We start from the raw sequence: 18,551 nt of genomic DNA, 5'->3' as shown, positions 1-18,551 counted from the left end.
CAGAGAGGGTAATCATTTCAGTGAAATTCACTGACTACAAAGGGGCATTAAATGAGGTTAAAATAAATTACATTAAATGGCAGTGTTTCAATACTGCTGAAGTAGTTTTGGTTCAAGAACCTGTAAATCCTAAGTACCAGAGCAAGAAAATACTGGAGTAAAACTCAGCAACTTGGAATGAATCAGGGCGCCACAAATATGGCATAAATGACATAACAATATTGTACCTGGACTATACACAAATGAACTATTAAGATGGCAAAGTTCAAGGTAAAGAAATTATTTCACTCCCTTCAATGACAGAGAAGGCTCTTCTGTTTCTAACTTGAAAAATCAACCACTGAAGAGCTCTAACAGATTTTTTCAAACTTCTGAAAGCACAACCATTACTCTTCAAGGCTCATGGGTTGTTTTGGCCATGGAGGAAAAGCTACTGATTTATGCTGGCTGAAAACTTTTTCAGTTCACATTTTAGTCATAAATAACCCTTCACACTCGCCATATCAAGAAGTGAGAGAATCTTAAGAGAATCACATTGAAAGGAAAGTGAAAAATGAGCTGGGGTTGGCTAAGTCACATTGATTTTGACTTTTAACACTTTAAAACCCTGTATATCCATTTCTGAGACTAATGTGAAGTGTTCAGTATAATTTACAAAAGCCTTAATGTAATATGTTTAACCCAAAGAAACCTTCAAACACAGGAATGACAAAACTGCCTCTGAAATTAGGCTACACATACATATTTCCTTATAAAGACCTATTCTCATTGGATGTTTTGAGAAACTGGGTGTCTGTTTCACTGTCATGGTATAAGCCCAGATGGTAACTCAGAACCATGCAGCCACTCACTCACTTCCCTCTCTTCTTCCCTCCCCTTTCTCCCAGAGGGATAGGGAGGAGAATTGAAAGAATGTAAATCCCATGGGCTAAGATAAGGACAGTCCATTAACTAAGTTATAACACAAAACCACTGCTGTTACCACCAATAATAATAAGAGAAATAACAAGGGGAGAAAATATAAAACTAAACCCAGGACAAAGGGGAAAAGGAGAAGAAAACAATAAGCACAAGTGATGCACAATACATCATCATTATATATTATTATCCTTTGGCTAGTTTGGGTCAAGCATCCTGTCTCTGCTCTGTCCCGGCTTCCTGTGCCCCTCCTCGCTGGCACAGCATGAGACTGAGAAGTCCTTGATTGGAGTAGACATTACTTAGCAACAACTAAAACCATCAGTGTGTTATCAGCATTGTTATCAGGCTAAAGTCCAAAACAGAGCACTGCACCAGCTACTAAGGAGAAAAATAACTGTTACAACTTAACCCAGGATATCCACATCAAGTGATACTTTGCAAATGCCAGGAGCACTTCGCTCTCTCAAAGGTTAATTTCTTTCTGCAATTATGTATTTCTGAAGGGCTCAAATTGCACTGCAGTCCTCACTTTACATACTGCAAGTCAAAATGCAAATTAGTTGCAATGAGAACATTCATGGTCTCCTTCTGCACTGGGAACTATGAATACTCACAGCCCTACTCCTGTGTGTGCTTTAACTTCTGAAAGAGTATGAATGTGATGGGCTATAATAAAAAGCAAGCATCACAACCCAATCAAATAGTTTTGATTACATACTTCCACTGCTATCTGCCATTAGGTTTTGGGTACTTCTAAGTAACAAAAATGAAAAATAAACAAACAAAACCACACACATAGAAAAAAAACACCCCGGCAAAGTAATCCAAAATTCTACAGTCATGCAGAGTACTGTATTAATATCTAGTTGACATTTTTACAAGAAAACAAAAAATGACACACGTAATACAACATCAAAACTGTAATAAATTCCTCTTAATTGAACAGTAAAAATGAAGGATGTTGAGTAATTCAATTGTGATGGGGGAAATATCAGCTTGTTTATTGTAACATTTTAAAAATCTTTGCTGCACAACCGGAATTTGTTATGAACATTTCCTGCAATTATTTTTTAATTAAAGGATTAAAATAATTGTAAACAATTTCACAGAAGCATTTCAACGTATACTTGCTCTAAACACCAACTTCTACCATAATTAGAATAACTTTATTCATTCCTTTGATATTATAAATTCAGAAGACTCCTCATTGTGCAATTACATCTCAACACTCAATACCAAAGCAACTCTTCAACAAATACAATGATTCCTCCCTACCTTCTAGTGAACACAGTAGCACAGTTTAACAACTAAATGCTGGACACACAAGCTCAATAATTAAGAAAGGAAACAGAGTATATATTCAGAAAAAAAAAGTGAAACATAGAAATAGTCATTTTCTATGACTATTTCTGCCCCCTGTACTAGGCCTCTTCCAGTGCAGGTATGGATGACCTTGCTCTGGAGAAAGCTTTGTTAGGCACTGTAATCATGAACACAGTATCTGCACTGTCACTGTTCATAGGCCTCCGCTGTGCTAAATACTGCTCCACAAGAGTATAAACAGCTTGAGAACATGTGTTTTATTTTGGACTCCTGGTAATCTTTGAAACACTTTTATACTCAAATTTATGTAACTGTACCAATGCTCTAAGAATAGAGAAAAACAGCAGTTATTTTCAGAAACTGCCTAGGAGGTTCCTTCACATCAAAACCATTTATTCATTCCCAGGATTAGATACCAGGTGACATTATAGAAATCAAACTGTTATTTTAGGACTGTCTGATCCTCTATTTATTAAAAAAAAAAAAAAAAGCATGAAGAGGAGGCCTTTGCAGAAAAATGAAAATGCGAAAGAGAAATAACTGAGTCAGAACAGAGATGGAACTTCTCAGTGTTCCTTTATGCTTCCATTCCACAGAGCAGAGCGGATCTTCAGGCACGTAGTGGTACGAAGCTAACCAAGCACAACCACAATAATCCATCACCAGACTATTTCAAAAGGCAATAAAAGGGTAATATGGATAATACTCCAAAGGATAATACTCTATATAGATCATAGTTTACCATGCCATATGTGCAAAAGTTACAGAACTTAAATGAAAGATAAACTAATTTATTTTATAATTTCTTACTTGCCAAAATTACCCCTACTTTTAAATATAAATCCTAGCAGCAGTTAAGAGCCACCCATCAAAACAAGGTATGCATACATACTGAAAACTGAAAGGAGCCATAAACTGCCCTTTTAGATATCATTTTGAATGAGCGAGTAAGCAAGAGTCCTAATAAGAGATGAAATCATAAAGGCTTTAAGCAACAATTGAATGCACTAATAATTTAAGACAAGGAAGTTTAAGGTACACAGCAATTATACCTATACAGGAAATATGAAAACAACTATACTGGTACTATTTGTTGTCTACCAGCTCTTGGGTTGTTTTTTTTTTGGGGGGGGGAGGGGTTGGGGGGTACTAGACTGATAAGGGAAAATGTAGGCAGTGCAGAAAGAAAAATAAGGATCTATTCTGTTTATAGCACTGTCCTACAGCTTAAGAAATGAACCCTATTCTTCAAATGCTATAGGGCACAAAGATGAATCATGTAAATGCACAAGCAGAATAAATTATTGCTTCCTTGACCTGCAAATTCACACTCCTTCATTGTGGTTCACATCTAACACTAGGCCTTGTTGACAAGATTTGTAGTGCATTCTTAAGCATTCATTACTGAAGTGCCTGATATCCTATAAATCCGGAATTACACTGAAACTGCACTTTTTAAAAGAAATTTTGCAGGATTTAGACTGAAGTAAGAGTAAACACTATAGCATTCAATTATGTATCATCTAATCTTTTAATTAATCGTTTTAAGGGTGAGGATAATAGCAGCAAAAAACTTCAAGCTATAATGGATCTATCACATATACCTAAAATTAAAACACCAACTGATCACGTTTTAACTTTCAGCATTTTGAAGTATCTTCTGTGTTTAAAATTATTCCCTTGTCTAAAAATAACAAAAAGCTAGGAAGAACTGTTAGCAGCTGTATAAGAAAACTTAAGTTTTTGTCGTTAATATTTAAAAATTCATAGAAGATTTTTGCTATATTTTCATGAGAGCTTCCAATGTCTTTCTCTTATCTTTACAAGTAAGAATAAAATAGAAAAAAAAATCATTTATATTTGCAAACCAAGTAAACTAATTTGGAAATGCATGAATAGCATATTTTTTTTGCCATGGAAATGAAGCTACCCAATATGCTGCATTAAACAAAATATCCCAAAATCAACATTATCATTCAGCAGTCTTCAGACTGAAGGCTGGAATAAATCATATGACACTGCCTTATTGAAAAGCAGCTTAGGGTATATTTTATTAGAGTAAATAAACAGGGCTTTGATTCATCCATATAATCACTCCACAAAGACATGCCACTTTCAGTGCCAGTCATCTCACCAATTGGATTTATTGGTTAACTCCATACTGAGCTGTCATGACTTCTCTACTTCCACTGTAGGATTTTTTTAGTCAAAAAATAACCATAACTTAAGTCCTAGACTACCATGACAGGTACACTTCAGATCAATACCCAGACCAGAAGCCTTGAAGGAATGGGAAGTATTCTTAACCTGTCCTAAGGAATTTGTGATTACAGACAAAACAACACTAAAGAAAGCAACCCCATTTCATTCACAGTGTTTATAAGTCAGTGGAGATGACAATAAGTTGTCAAAAATCATTACTGCTTTTACACCTGGTAAGTGAAATCAGACTTGAACAATACTAAAAAGAAAATGCAAGATACTCATGTCCAAAGTTCATCTCAACAATATTACTCCTTATGAGGTATACATCCCATCAACGTGTCTTCAAAAGTCTGCATTATCAACCAGTGACATTTAATACTGATTCAGCAACATTCATTATTATTCTATTATAAGCTAGAAACCTACCTTCTTTGCTCTTCTCCATGTTCACCCGAAGGGACTGTCAAACATTCATCCATGTGACCATGCAATAACCTCAGAACATCTCCTCCTATCAGATAACCTTGAATAAAGAGAGAAAATCAAGTGCATTTGTTTTAACACAGCAGCACGTAAAACTATAGTTCAAACCGCAATAAATACTACCAGGGTTTTTGTGGGCTTTTTGTTTGGTTTTTTTTTTTCTATTGGTATTTTATCTTACTTATAAAAGACAGCCAGAAGAAGGGGTGGGTATCTTGTACCCTGGGGAGCCAGCTGAATATTGTCAAGTGAAAAAAGGTCCAAGTCAGCAAGCAGGAAAGGGTGGATTAGGAGAGAGACACAGACAGAGGATTCTACAGTGTTAGCACAACTCAGAAAAAGGCTGATCCAGCAGAAACAAGTGAGCAGCATCTCTGTGAGAGATACTTCCCTTACATATTGCAACAGAAGTGGAGGACTCTTCTATTTTACCTGCTGACTTTTGATTTAAGTTTAGTATTTCAGTTCATGCAGTAACAACGCAAAGACTGATTTAGCTAATGTTAACTTGAAAATCCTTTTAATGTCTTTGGGAGTTTTCTGTAAGAAAAATTTCTGGGAAGATCCACTTTAAAATCTGCTTGACTTAAGATTCCCAACCTACAATCCTGATTTATTTGGACTCCAAAGGCAAACTCCTATACTGTCTAGATCTCCACTGCACTTGCAGGTTCAAAGCCGAGCACCTGGCTCCACAGTGTACAGGTACAGATACGTGTGTTCATAAACTAAGGCACAGAGCATACACGTAACATCACAATATCTGAAGGGCCAGGACACTGAAGCCAGAAGCTGAAAATAAGGCTATAATTCTAATCAGTAAAGATAAAAACAAAACAGATGTTTTTCCATCAGTATCAGGTATCCTACAAATTTTGTATTATAAACGAGTGATATTAAGACTTGTAGATTTTAAGTGCAATTCAATGGTATTTTTCCAGTCTGACAAACTAAATGTTAACACTTGTTTGTCTCCTAATTTCATCTTCCCTTCTTGATAGAAATATCAAATAGTACCAAAATCTGCATTTGAGCAGGATGTGCTAGCATAATTCCTCAGCTTTAGTGTTATAACAAAAAGGCTATTTTAAAAAATTATTCCAAAAATATTTTCAAGCCATGTCTATTAACAAGTAATCCGGTGAAGTAGGATAGAACTGTACAAGGAAATGGTGGTGAAGACCCCACAGCCACCCTGTACACATTTCACATGTTTATTTTGAAGCTACAGGAAATCTTTGTCCTGAATATGTACCATGGAATATTTCAGGATATATTTTTTAAACCTCTGAAATCAATACCAGATCAGTATTTATATAGCCAGTTTTATACAGCCAGTTTTAGTACTGAGTTTGTAAATTCCTGATTTTGACAGAGAGGGATGTGTCCAGGTAACAGCAGCTACATATATTAACTTTTTTATGGACCTGTGTCCATGTAATTCTGGAGATGTTCTGCCCTGAGACCTTTTAAAAAAAACCTTTTTTTTATTTTGTTTCATTTTGAAAGCACCCGCATCCATTTCACAGTGCAGAAGTAGCAGAATTACTTGATCTGACACTAAAGCTGTGTTTTGACTTACACAACAAACTCACTTCTGCATAAGCCGGTTTTGCAGAAATGCATGTAAAAGGAAATAATTTTCTTTTAACTACCTCCCTCAAATGTCCTAGTTCATTTTACAGACTATTTATCTGTTATTTTCACTACAGTTTCATTTAACTGAGTTTCACTTACTATTCTGTTTTTAATTGGAACTTTTGATTAAGAGAGGGTATTCAAGTGTACTTATTCCTATTAATGTTTTGTTGATGAAGATGACAAAGCATTTTGCAGATACTAACAAAATTAGTTTTATTTTCCTCGTTTTGAGGGAATTCTCTAATTTTGATAGCTTTACTGAGGCATATACAGTAAGGTCTTATACACTGTCAGATTCATTCTCTTCATAACAAGACAACTTTGACCACAGGAACATTTGCCAGTTTTGCTAGAATAAGGCTTTTGCCCTAATTCTTTCTGGCACCAAACAGCTGATCTTCTCTAGAAAAGACTGCTTAACAAAGATAACATCTATACCTGAGGAAAATGAAAATGGGAAGCCATAATAACAAAGAACAAGCAAACATGCACAGAAACACACAGCTGCAAAAATCATGCTACACCATTTTCACATGATTTCCTGTGGGTACAAATGTATAACATGACACTGTCATTGTGGAGTTCTGCTTCCCAGACAGGCAGATCTCACTAGTGAAGTTCACCAACCAGACAGATGTGGCACAGAACAAACCTGGATCTCAGCTAATAAACTGCACTGACATTATTAACATGGATGCTACACCACTGCTGCCAGCAGTGGGATGGTGAGGAGAATGGAGTTTATAGGAGGGAACAACAGGCTGGAGAGAAAGTTTTCTCCTCTCATCAACAGGAAGGGTTTCTCCATAATTTTTAGGACACTTAAGCAGTAACCATGACCGCGTACTGAGAATAATCTGAGATAATATTTTAAAAAATGACCAAAAGCCATTTAAACAAAATAAATGTTATGAATGTTATCATACCTGTAGCAAAATGAGATTTGAATGAGCTGCTCAGTATTTAGAAAAAAAATATGTAGAAAACCATCAGTGTCATTTTTTTATTTATTACATTGAACGCCTACATAACAGAAACCCACTCCCACACTTGGACGAATAATCAGATTTTTCACATATTTCATTTACAATCAGTCTTTCAATAATTAAAGTCAAGTCAACCTTACCTTGGGCAGCTTCACTTCCTGAACTGATTGGTGCTACACTCCAGAGTGTCTGCTGGAAGGCTGCATCAACATGTAAACTACCATTGCCGTAAGAGAGGTGCTAAAACCATGAAAGAAAGGTTTTTATCTGGGGTTAATTAAAGATCTCATTGCAGTACACAAAAATAGTATCAAATATTCTCATTTGGTTCATACAAAAATTGTTCATACAAAAATTGTTCATACTGACTACATAAGTAAACACAAAGTCAGACAGAATCATCAGCTGTTTGGGGGTCTTAGACCACAGCAAATACTCTGAAGCACTGATTATTACATGTAGCACGGTTCTTACACTGGTGGTGTTCTTTCTGTACACAATGGAATTTTCCACAGAGTTTGAATATTGAAACGTATATCTGTATTTCAGGTGTAACTTACCACTTAATTATTTCTTTTGGCCTACTGGCTTCTTAAAACCGCCTTCAGATCAAAGTAATCAAGTAATCCAGTAACTGACCTTGTAAGGCACTTAAGAGAGTTTTCAAGTGCAGTAGCATTTAGACACTTTTATCAAAACTTTATTTTAAACTAATGGACAGTAACAGTGTTTATACATTGGTAGCATTGCTCTCAGTTTCTGTATGTTGAGACCAACATTAAAACCTTCTGGGTAAAATTATTAACTATGCAAAAGCCAAAAATGGCAATGGAGGTCTCAGAAAGGGGTAGATTCCCAATGACATGTGCAGAGCTGTTCTGTCTTCCTGCCTGCACATCATCTAGACATACAGCAGTACAAACAGATAGTGTATTGGCTAATTTAGAAGGCTCCCCTTAAGCCAATGACATAGAAATAAGATATTTCACAAAGCCATGTCTCCACCACAGCAGTGTCATTCAGCACAGGGAACACGGATGTTGAATGAATGAACCACCAGCTCGCTTTCTTACTTTCCCTTTCTGCAGTTACATAGCTTAGTCAATGGCAGATCAGGCTGAGAAACTACAATCCCCAGCACATCTCCAGGCACATTCCTGCCCTGTGGGCCTTAGTTTTGTCAAGTTTCCTCTGAGATCACTACAGATTCCCGACAATGAGCAATTCAACTAGTGCAGTAAAAAGAAGCATTACTTTTTGAGGAAAACACATCAGGGTAGGCAAAAGAGGAAGAGGCTAAGTCCTCTGTCACTCTGATCTGCCATCAACAAAGTACTTCTTGTAACTGTGTGCTTTTTACGTGTTAATGATCTTACTTCACACACAATGATATCAACTGAATTAACATTCCATATTATAGACAGGACATTGAACAAAAATACATTGCTGGCATCTCACTTCAAAGCACCTGTGAGGTTTATCCATTCCACTCCAGCTGCACCTCTCATTACAATCCAGATGTCTCAAGCTGACTCACCAGAGAATTACACCTTTAGGAAGTATGATTTAAATGACCTAATACAGCACATGACCACCACAGCAGAGAAATCAAGATTGTATCTATGCAATTCTCTTCTTTCCTTCAGTTGCCTCAATTGCTTGCTGCATCATTCAATTTACAACTGAAGGCAGCTGTCTTGACATTTACAATTCAATAAGCTACGGTGTTCATCCCCTGGAATCATCAATCCATAGCAAACAATAAAATGAACCTTTGACCATGTAAAGAAAGTGCCCTGTCAATGCATATTCAAGGATTAAATTACATCAGATGGTTAGAAAAATCCCAGCAGATTAAAAATGCCAGTCTTAATCCTGGCATTGCCTAACTTTTCAGGGCTGTACTTTACAATCTCAATGTTGTTTTAAAGAAATCTGCTGCCTCTCTATAATTTAGTTGGAACTTACCTGCTTGGTATTGTACTTTCAGCACAATAAAACTATCAAAATGAAACTAATTCCACAACAGAGTGTCAAGAATGTGGACCCGACACTCACACTGCCTGGTAGTTTCCATACCTGCTACCTGCTTCAAACCTCCATAAACAGATCTTTGCTAGCTGGCATAGTACCCGACAGAAGTAGCAGGTTGCTATTACCAAAAAGGACCACATACCTATCTTTTCAGGCATGCAGTAATATGTGCAAAGCAGAAACATGTTGAGGTCAGGAATTCTGCTGTCTGTTCTAATCCTAGCATGGGTCTTCGCTATTACAAGTAGGTCCTTCAGCTTTCTGTCTCACCCAAACAGTATCTTTTCTGCACTGGTGTCCAAGCTCAGCCAAAAATGCTAGATTTTTCTTCCATACTAATAGACTAATGATCTCCTAAATCAGCATTTAACCTGCCATAGATTCTTAACCACTTTTCAGAATTAAATTATGGTAATTTATGAATACAGGTTAACATTACAGTCTGCTTCTTACAGTAGTTAACACTACTATAGGCTGCTTCTTCTACATTTCAAGACTCAAATCTCCTAGAATACTACAGGTTTCCCAACTGAATTCACTGTCATGTTATAAACTGCTCTTCAGAGAAGTCACACATCTCTGTTCCTAGGTTTTCAAAAAAACCCACTGTATTCAAGCTTACTGAAGAGCTAAGAATCAGATGGTAATTTCCACAAGAACACTTCAATTTCGATTGCAGCAGCAAAGCTGCATTTGCAATAACTGTGAATACCTAGATGAAGTGCTTTAAATTCCAGTCAAGCTGCATCAAAGCTTCTGTTCTCCAAAACATGCATGTTTGCAGAAGAAAAACATAAAGAAAGGAAAACTTTGCTTCAGACTTTCTCTTGGCTAAGGTGTGTTAATACTAACACCTTATTTAGCAGTGTCTACTTCTATCTGCACTTTACATTATGATGTTTCTGCCTTCAATTTCAGGCCATTCCAACTAACAAGACTAGCAAAAGAAAAAAATATTAAAGAGGGTTTAGTTTCTGGTATATTTTGAGAACTGCGTACAAAGCACAGCACTTCCCAGAATACTTACGTACTGCACACAAAAGCAGCATCCAAAGCATCATCAACCACATTCCTTCAAAACTTAGTACCATCTAGTACAGAGATGGAAGCTACAGACATGATCCAGTTCAATCTACTTCTCTTCTGTACACTGAGACTCTGACAGCCCTTGCTATTTCTCCTTTGTCTTAAAATTACTACAAGGACCAGGACAGAGAAGCAGTTTCAAACCACACAGACACCTATCCTCAATGATCCCGCAACCTCTGAGATGTTCCAAGACCATTCCCACCGCAGGTACACAAATGAGAACACATGCAGAGTGAGAGGGAATACTTCATACACCTCTCTACTTCTCCTTTGTCAGTCTGAGAACAGGCAAAACAGAACTGGAAGATGCTGACACTGGAGGTATTTCTCCCTTGGAGTAGAAGTAAAAAAGAATGTACCTGTATATATAGCAAAACAGAACAAATCACAAGAAAAACAAGCAAACAAAATCCAACCTATACTCCCTCTTTTTTTTTTCCTTTGTTAATTAGAAAAACATTTTACATCAGAAAAAAATAAAGACAAGATAGTAACCTTTAGCAAAAATCCAAAGGTTAAACTAGATGCACTGTCTCTAGAACCAAGGAGAACCATTTGTTACCTTTCTAAGTAGCAGGTATAATTTCAATTAAAATTTATTATCTGTCAGTGAAAAGTATTCTGTAACACTGAGTATCATATTGACACTGCCAAAATAAATGAAAATATTCAGTCACAAGGAAGAAAGATATTGAAAGAACTCAAAACAATAACTGCATCTTTGTAAAGTTTTTGTATCTTTTTTTGTGTTTATGTCTAAAAGTGGCAATACATTTATATTCACTGAAATGCCTTTGAATACTTTGAAAAGGTCTGAATAAATATTGGTAAACTTACAACTGCAGAATAAAAAGTTATTATCTAAATTTTGACACAAAGTAGGTAAAGCCCAGGAAATTTCAGATGGGTTTCAAGCTCTACAAAATCTTCCTTTCTTTGCATTTCTCTGAAGTGGTTTAAACAGCTGGCCAGCAAATCCACAAGCAAAGAGAATTTTTCCATTGATAAAGAGAACTGTCAGCACTAAACTAAGCCATTTCAGCATAAATACCATCAGCAAAGGCAGAGTAGTAGCTAAAACCCACAGATACCCCAACATTACCATTACAACTCAGCCATTAAGGATCACCTAGTCCACTGATGCATAGCTGACAGCAGGTAATTGCAGATGCATGTCAGGAAAGCGTGAGAATCCATCCCACAGAGGGTAGAGGAGGGTAGTCTGCATTCACCTTCTCTACATTAGCTTTCTGTTCTATAACCACCAAAAGCCTGGAGCAAATCAGCTACCATGCTTCCACGTGATTATCATTTAGTTTGATTAGACACATGAGCTTTCAGTAACAAAATGCTAATTTTACAGAAGCAAGCATTAAAAGTTAGGAAATAACAAACATAGCATATGGAAAAAGAATTGCTTCTGGCGAATCCATCATATTACAGTCATCAGGGGCATGATCCTGTACAACTTTTTCCACAAGTGCTGCCTCATTGTATATACAGGATAAAGGAGTTCAATGCACGAATTGCTGCACAGTGCTTGCTTTTCTTATCAATCTTCAGTCTGCAGCCTCATGCTTTATTCAATACAGTCAATTCTTCACAGCTTTGGAAGAGGATTATTAATTTTCTCATAAGCTTTTCTCTTGCTACCAACAATTACAGCATTTCACAAAACACAATTAACAAATTCATTTTCTCAAAATCCCAAAGGAGAAGCGTTATAGCCCATTTTCCAGTGGAGAATGGTGGTACCTAAGATTACACTAAGGAATTTTCATTAGTCTAGGATGCCCGAATGGAGGTGACAAGGACCTTTTTAATTTCCACCGTAGACTGCATTATATGCAATTTAATGTGCAAAGCACATCTTTCATTCACCTCAGTTGCATGTATCAAGACTGAGCAACTCTAGCAGAAGGAGACCTCAGAGCCACAGTTCATGTAAGGAATATTCCAGAGAAAGGATCAAGAGTCAGTGACCCCTTGAAAATGAGCCTGGTATAAAACAAAAACAACCAACAATCTGCTCAGCAAATTCCACAGCAGAGTTTGGCACAAAATCTAATTCACCAGGAAAATAAATAACTAAGCATCATACTATGATCCTTCACCTGCAATTCCTAGCTTGAAATTTCATCTTCAAAGTTGCTTCATTCTACAGCCCTTCTGCTCCCCAGACCTGACACATCCACATTGAACATTTATCAGAACAGAGCATTCCATAAAAAGCTACTGTGACTATATGTTTAAGAGATTTCAGAAAAAAAAAAAAAAATCAAGGCCATACTTTTTGCATTGGGCTTGATATTTTCAAAATCAAATGGAATTATTTTTGTTGTATAATTTATATGCAATTTTCCTTCATTAAAATAAAAGGGCACTTCTCCTCTCCTAAATTTAAGAGGAGGTGGCATCATACTGACACCCACATGAACCACAGGTAGAGAAGGAAACTTCTAAACTACTTTGTAGTCATCTGCCACCTACATTAACAAAATCACCCACAGGACTAGGCTATCAGTATAACAGCGTTGACTGGTATCCCTTAATACAATAGGTTGCCTATAGTTGCTGCTAGCAGTTATCTAGTCTAATTGCTCCATACCTCTCCCACTGTTCTCCTCTCCAAATCATTATCCCAGTCCCATCTCTCTCATCCAGCCCATCCAGGTTTCCAAACAGTTACAGGCTGCCTTATTACCCAGATTTAGGACCACATCCTGCTTCAGAAAGTTCTCCTCAGACCTACAAAGCTTCAAAGTGGTCTTCTGGGTTTTTTCTTGCTCAACCTATTCCTTCCCATGTCAGCCAGCATTAGACTTGTTTCCAGAAACCCACCACAATTCCCACCCCTCACTTCTCACTTCTTGGCCCAGACTTTCCCCATTCTGGATTTCTGTCTGGCAGTTTGGTTCTCTCCAGCCAGCCCACTCCTTCTTTACAGATCTCTCATCCTTCATTCCCAGTCCCACTTCACTGGCGGTTCTATCAATGCTCCCTGCCAAAACAGTACACATTTTCTGCCCAACATTTCTAACAAAATTTGAACCGTGAGGTGCCCACTCCTTCCTTCTCACCAGCTTCTTGTCCCAGGTGATTTGTTAGTCCCTTGCTGCCTGTCTGCCTGCCTTCAGCTGCCAATCTTTCTAGCCAGTCAAGTCCCACTCAAGTTTCCTTCCTTCTCAAATCAGACCAAGGCTCCTGTCCCTGCTACATCACCTGCCTTTTGTTCCTCCTATTTTCTCACAGCTTCCTCCTCCACATATCTGAAATGACAGCAGATCACCAGCAGCACAAAACACTTGAGTTTTCAGCTGTCAATACAGTGCCTGACTTCATTCCCTCCTTGAACCACCTATTACAAGGAACATGTGGTTCCACCAGGGTTGGGGTCTATTTAATTATAGCCTGTAGAGAGTTTAAACAGTTCATTAACATTCAGGAGGTGTAAGAGGTCTAGCTTATCCAAAATAGACTTTTAGCTACTAAAAGAACATTTCAAAAGGTAAAAGAACATTTCAAAAGCTTCTCTGGCCATGACCAAGCTGCATTTTTTCAGGTTCCTAAGTTTAAATTTAGCCTTAAGTCTCTTAAAGGGAGACTTTAAATTGTTTTTTCCTTTCTTTTTTCTTTTTTTTTTTTTTGTTAGAAACAAGCACACCTGTGATATCAAGAGTGCTCTTAATTTTCTATGTTTGTCACAAAGTGTGTGATGCTCAACATTTTGAGAAAAATGTGATGAATTTTCTTCGTGATGCAAAACCTTTTTGTCTTCCCTGCCGTGCAGCTCAGTGACACCTGACCTGCTGTGGATGAACTTCAAAAAAATAAATAAATAAGATCTCAGACTGAAAAAAAAATATATCTTTTTTTCCACATTACAAGCACTTGATTCTAAGAACTCAGAGGACTTTATGAGGCAGAGCAGCTTTAAAACCTTAATCACTGGGAAGATCTACCAGCCTCCACAATAACATTTCAAACTGCACAAAGACTCTGTGGGAATCACGTTATGATCCTCAGGGTAACAGCAGCTCAGCACTACCTTGGTTCCACTAATTTCAGGTTTCTTGATGCATATACTCAAATTATTTTAATAAAAAATCTTTTTTACTGTTTTTTTTTGACAAAAAGTTAATGATTGCTTTCTTCAGTGGAAGTTCTGAATTCCAAGTCCAATTCTGACTTTCCTACTCTTAGGAAAAAAAGAAAAATTAAAGGGGAGGGGAGAGTTAAATCAATAAACAAATCACAGACTGCACGGCTTCCTGGTACTATTACACCAGCAAATGCTACAAATATTTAGACGCTGCCTCAAGTATCTGATTTTTTGAAAAGGAACTCTGCCGTCATTGTTACTTGTTTATTATCAGCTACTAACGATAAAACCCTAAGGTTTTTTTGAAGATTAGGGAATTTCAGCTTTTAAAATTGAAAAAAAAAAAAAAGGTCATTTAAGTCAAAGAAGTAAACCTCAAGGCTTATTCACAGATTTGCATAATGCAGCTGCAGATCATCATTACAGTCAGGACAGCAAACTCTATATATATAGCACTGCAGAAATTGCTGCATTAGACTGAAATCTGTGCACTGTAGATTCAAAGTTGGGTGGGTTTTTTTCCTCTTTCCTGTCTTCTTAGCCAGAATAACATTGACACTAATTTTCAGTTTTATTTTCATTTCGTATTTCAACTTCATGTCTAAGGCATTCTTCTTGATTTACGTTTAAAAGACTAAGTTATCCAGAGGGTTCATCAATTTGAAAGAAATTACAATTAACTGAATTTCTAAATTATTGATAATTGGTAATTTTTAAAGCAATCATGGTTCCTAATTAACAACAGGCAGAGGTAAATCTCGGTGCAGGGGTACATGTTATTGTGTACAAGATGGGGAAACGTGGTAGAAGTATTTGCTCACCAGGCTGCACTGCCTCAAGAAAGGAAACAGAGCAACTCTGGCTTGAACTTAGATGGCTGCAATATTTATAGCAGAACATCTTTTCATTCTGTGCTAACAGGGCTCAGCAGAGCCAAGTTCCCCTCTGAAGGATCTGGCAACTGCGGCTTTCATGTTGTATAATGCCACAAGCACTTATGTAATTGCTTTTCCTCAGAAATCCAGAATCCCACTGTACAGGTAAAGATAGTGAGAGTCAGAGCAACTGATGACTTGCCCAGGGACACCGCTGTGCATCAACAAACAGCCAAAATCCACCTCTCTGGATCTTTAGCTTACAATTTTGACACTAAATCTTCCTATCGGTTTAACATCAAATCACTGCAATTTAAAAAATCCAGGCTAAAAAAAAAAAAAAAAAAATTAAAGTCAGTTTTTCCATAATCTTTTTTTTTAATGAAAAGTGGGGAATGAGAACTACAGGAAAGTTTTGAAATTTTCTTAATATTTAATAGTGGTTGCCGATCAAATTATGTCTAAACACTAATCTACTGACTACCTTGAGATCATAAAGTCACAAAGTCAGTGGGGAAAGAAAACAACTAAGCGATTAAGCTGCACTCAGACAACTGGAAGACTAACTTCTGGAGCTGACTTAGATCTGCTCACCCCTTCTATTATACAGATTAAATTAAGATCTGACTACATTTTGAAAAAAACATGTCCTGTGAATGAACTCTATTCATCTGTTATTTTCACATATACATCTTTGCCCAAGGATTGTCTTAAATTGGAAAGAATTAGCAAATCGCTCAAAAACGTAAAGCAATATTGCACTATAAAAAGATGACAACCCAACCCTATTCCTAATAGCATATTGACATAGAATGTTTGACAGAAAACTTAGCTTTTTCCTGAGGTTTTAACTGTAAAGTACACAATGTACATAAACCTAACCCTCAGCATCCCTCTGTCAAGGGATCTATCTGAGGAACTCCTCACCCTGTTTGAATTTTTATACAGGTATAATTGCTTTATTTACAGTGTTAATACAACTACTGAGTAGGTAGGAAAAAGACAAATAATTTTAAGATTGTGAATCCACATAGTTTACCAGCTCTTAATTTAGTCTGGAAAAACATCTGTTCATATAAACGTGGTGAGTGCGTGTAAGAGCAAAATTAATTTGTTGAATCCTTGCTCTTTCTTGCTATCAAGCCAGATCTGTGTAACTGAAAGAGGTTTAATAACTATTCATTAAAATCTAGCTCTAGACTATTTTAAGACTATAATACAGAGATTAAAATATCAAGAGCATCATTTCTCTCTATGCTGAGAATATATTTTTAGTATGCTGATACTTTGCATGGAAGATGCAGTACATGCATTAACACCATGTGCTGAGAAAAATCAGTCTCTGCAATCAGCATTTATGTCTCTTGCTGCATAAAAGTACATACAACAGCCTTGAGAACCAAAATTTTTTCCAAATCACTGGCGCTGATTTTATTGAAGCTTCCAGTAGCTTGATTTTCATCTTATTTTCATCTCTGGTGGGGTTTTTTTTCCAGATAGAATAGCTCAGGTGTTTGCAATACCAAGAATACAAAAAGAAATTCATCTTAAAGTGCTGAAGTGTTTCCTGACTGAACAAATGGGAGACACTTCAATGAGGAAGTTATTTAAACGAGAGGTAAAAAAAGCAGCTACCACAGAAAGTTTTAAAATACTGAATTATATTTCATTATTTAATTATGACATGGCCATAGCTCTCTATATTACATTGTACATAATCCTTAGAAAATATGGACATTTTAAGGCCCACAGAATGCTATATACCTAAGTTAAACATTCTAAAATTTTGGCTTTAAGCTTTAATTCATATTTAATTGTATATTTATATATATATAATATTTAATTCATAACACTACTGTTAACTGCAGAACACTCACAGGGACCCTGAATGCCTCAGTTATGCAGTTTGGACAGATTTTTTTCTATATTTTCTTTTTTTTTCAATAGTAAATTTTTCTACTTCCACTACTGAAATGAACACAAATCAGTTCAGTCACACATATCAACGGCACACTTTCCAGACCTTCATAGTCTCGTCTTGCAAAATGGTATCAAATACCAGTCTAAACACTCTAAACTATACTTTTGTGGAAATTTAAACCACACTATAGTGTAGCACTTCTATTAACTCTTTATTTTGAAGAATCATGGTACAGACACTTTTACAGAACTTACCAAGTATCTTTCTGAAGAGACACTGACTAAAATAAGATCATCTCCAACACGCACTTTTTCACCTTCTGATCGTTGCTTGGAAGCAGGATGGATGGTCCACCAGCATGCCTCACCTGTATGATTATTGAGTTATAGCAGAGAAAGAAATTAAAAAGAAAATCCCCAACATTATTGCTATTACTTTCACATTTATCTCAGCCCTGAAGTTCTGATCCAGTTTTCAGATGGGTAAAGCAAGTGTCCATGTGTTTTCAATAACTGCACTACTTTGTCAGAAACTCATCTGGTTTTAATATACATATACAGAAAGCAGCAAGAACTCTGGAACAGTGATTCCAGAGTTAAGTAAGAAGCCAGCACTCTATTCTCTACACAACTGGATCCAACTTCCTGTTGCAGAAGAGCTTCCTTGTCATCTTCATTCTACGTTATGGAAACGATGCCAAAGAATATTCCACCAAGAATTAGGACAAAGATGTGGAGCAACCCATCACTAAGGGGGGAATAAAAACAAGCAGAGAATCATAGAACATTGGAATAGTTAGGGTTGGAAAGGACCTTAAGATTATCAAGTTCCAACCCCCCTGCCATGGGCAGGGACACCTCACACTAAACTATGTCACCTAAGGCTCTGTCTAACCCAGCCTTGAACACCGCCAGGGATGGAACATTCACAACTTCCTTGGGCAACATTACAATATTGCTTAAAATAATATT

At 36.7% G+C, this 18,551-nt stretch overlaps 1 protein-coding gene across 6 annotated transcripts in view; it reads right to left on the bottom strand.

Annotated features, from left to right (window-relative positions):
* The window catches only part of RYR2 (ryanodine receptor 2), a 381,518-nt gene that overhangs the window by 214,090 nt on the left and 148,877 nt on the right, over positions 1-18,551 (bottom strand). For all 6 annotated transcript variants that reach the window (XM_061365725.1, XM_061365727.1, XM_061365728.1 and 3 more), the window contains 3 exons: positions 17,835-17,947; positions 7,700-7,799; positions 4,876-4,972 (listed from right to left, as the gene is read on the bottom strand). In XM_061365725.1, coding sequence (XP_061221709.1) covers positions 4,876-4,972; positions 7,700-7,799; positions 17,835-17,947 — 310 coding nt within the window. The remainder of the gene's footprint in view (positions 1-4,875; positions 4,973-7,699; positions 7,800-17,834; positions 17,948-18,551) is intronic.

Source organism: Neopsephotus bourkii, unplaced genomic scaffold, assembly GCF_033783945.1.
Source record: "Neopsephotus bourkii isolate Nb327-2 ecotype Australia unplaced genomic scaffold, CSIRO-AGI_Nbou_v1 NB_1292, whole genome shotgun sequence".
Lineage (NCBI taxonomy): Eukaryota > Metazoa > Chordata > Aves > Psittaciformes > Psittacidae > Neopsephotus > Neopsephotus bourkii.
This window is presented reverse-complemented; position numbering and strand designations above follow the sequence as displayed.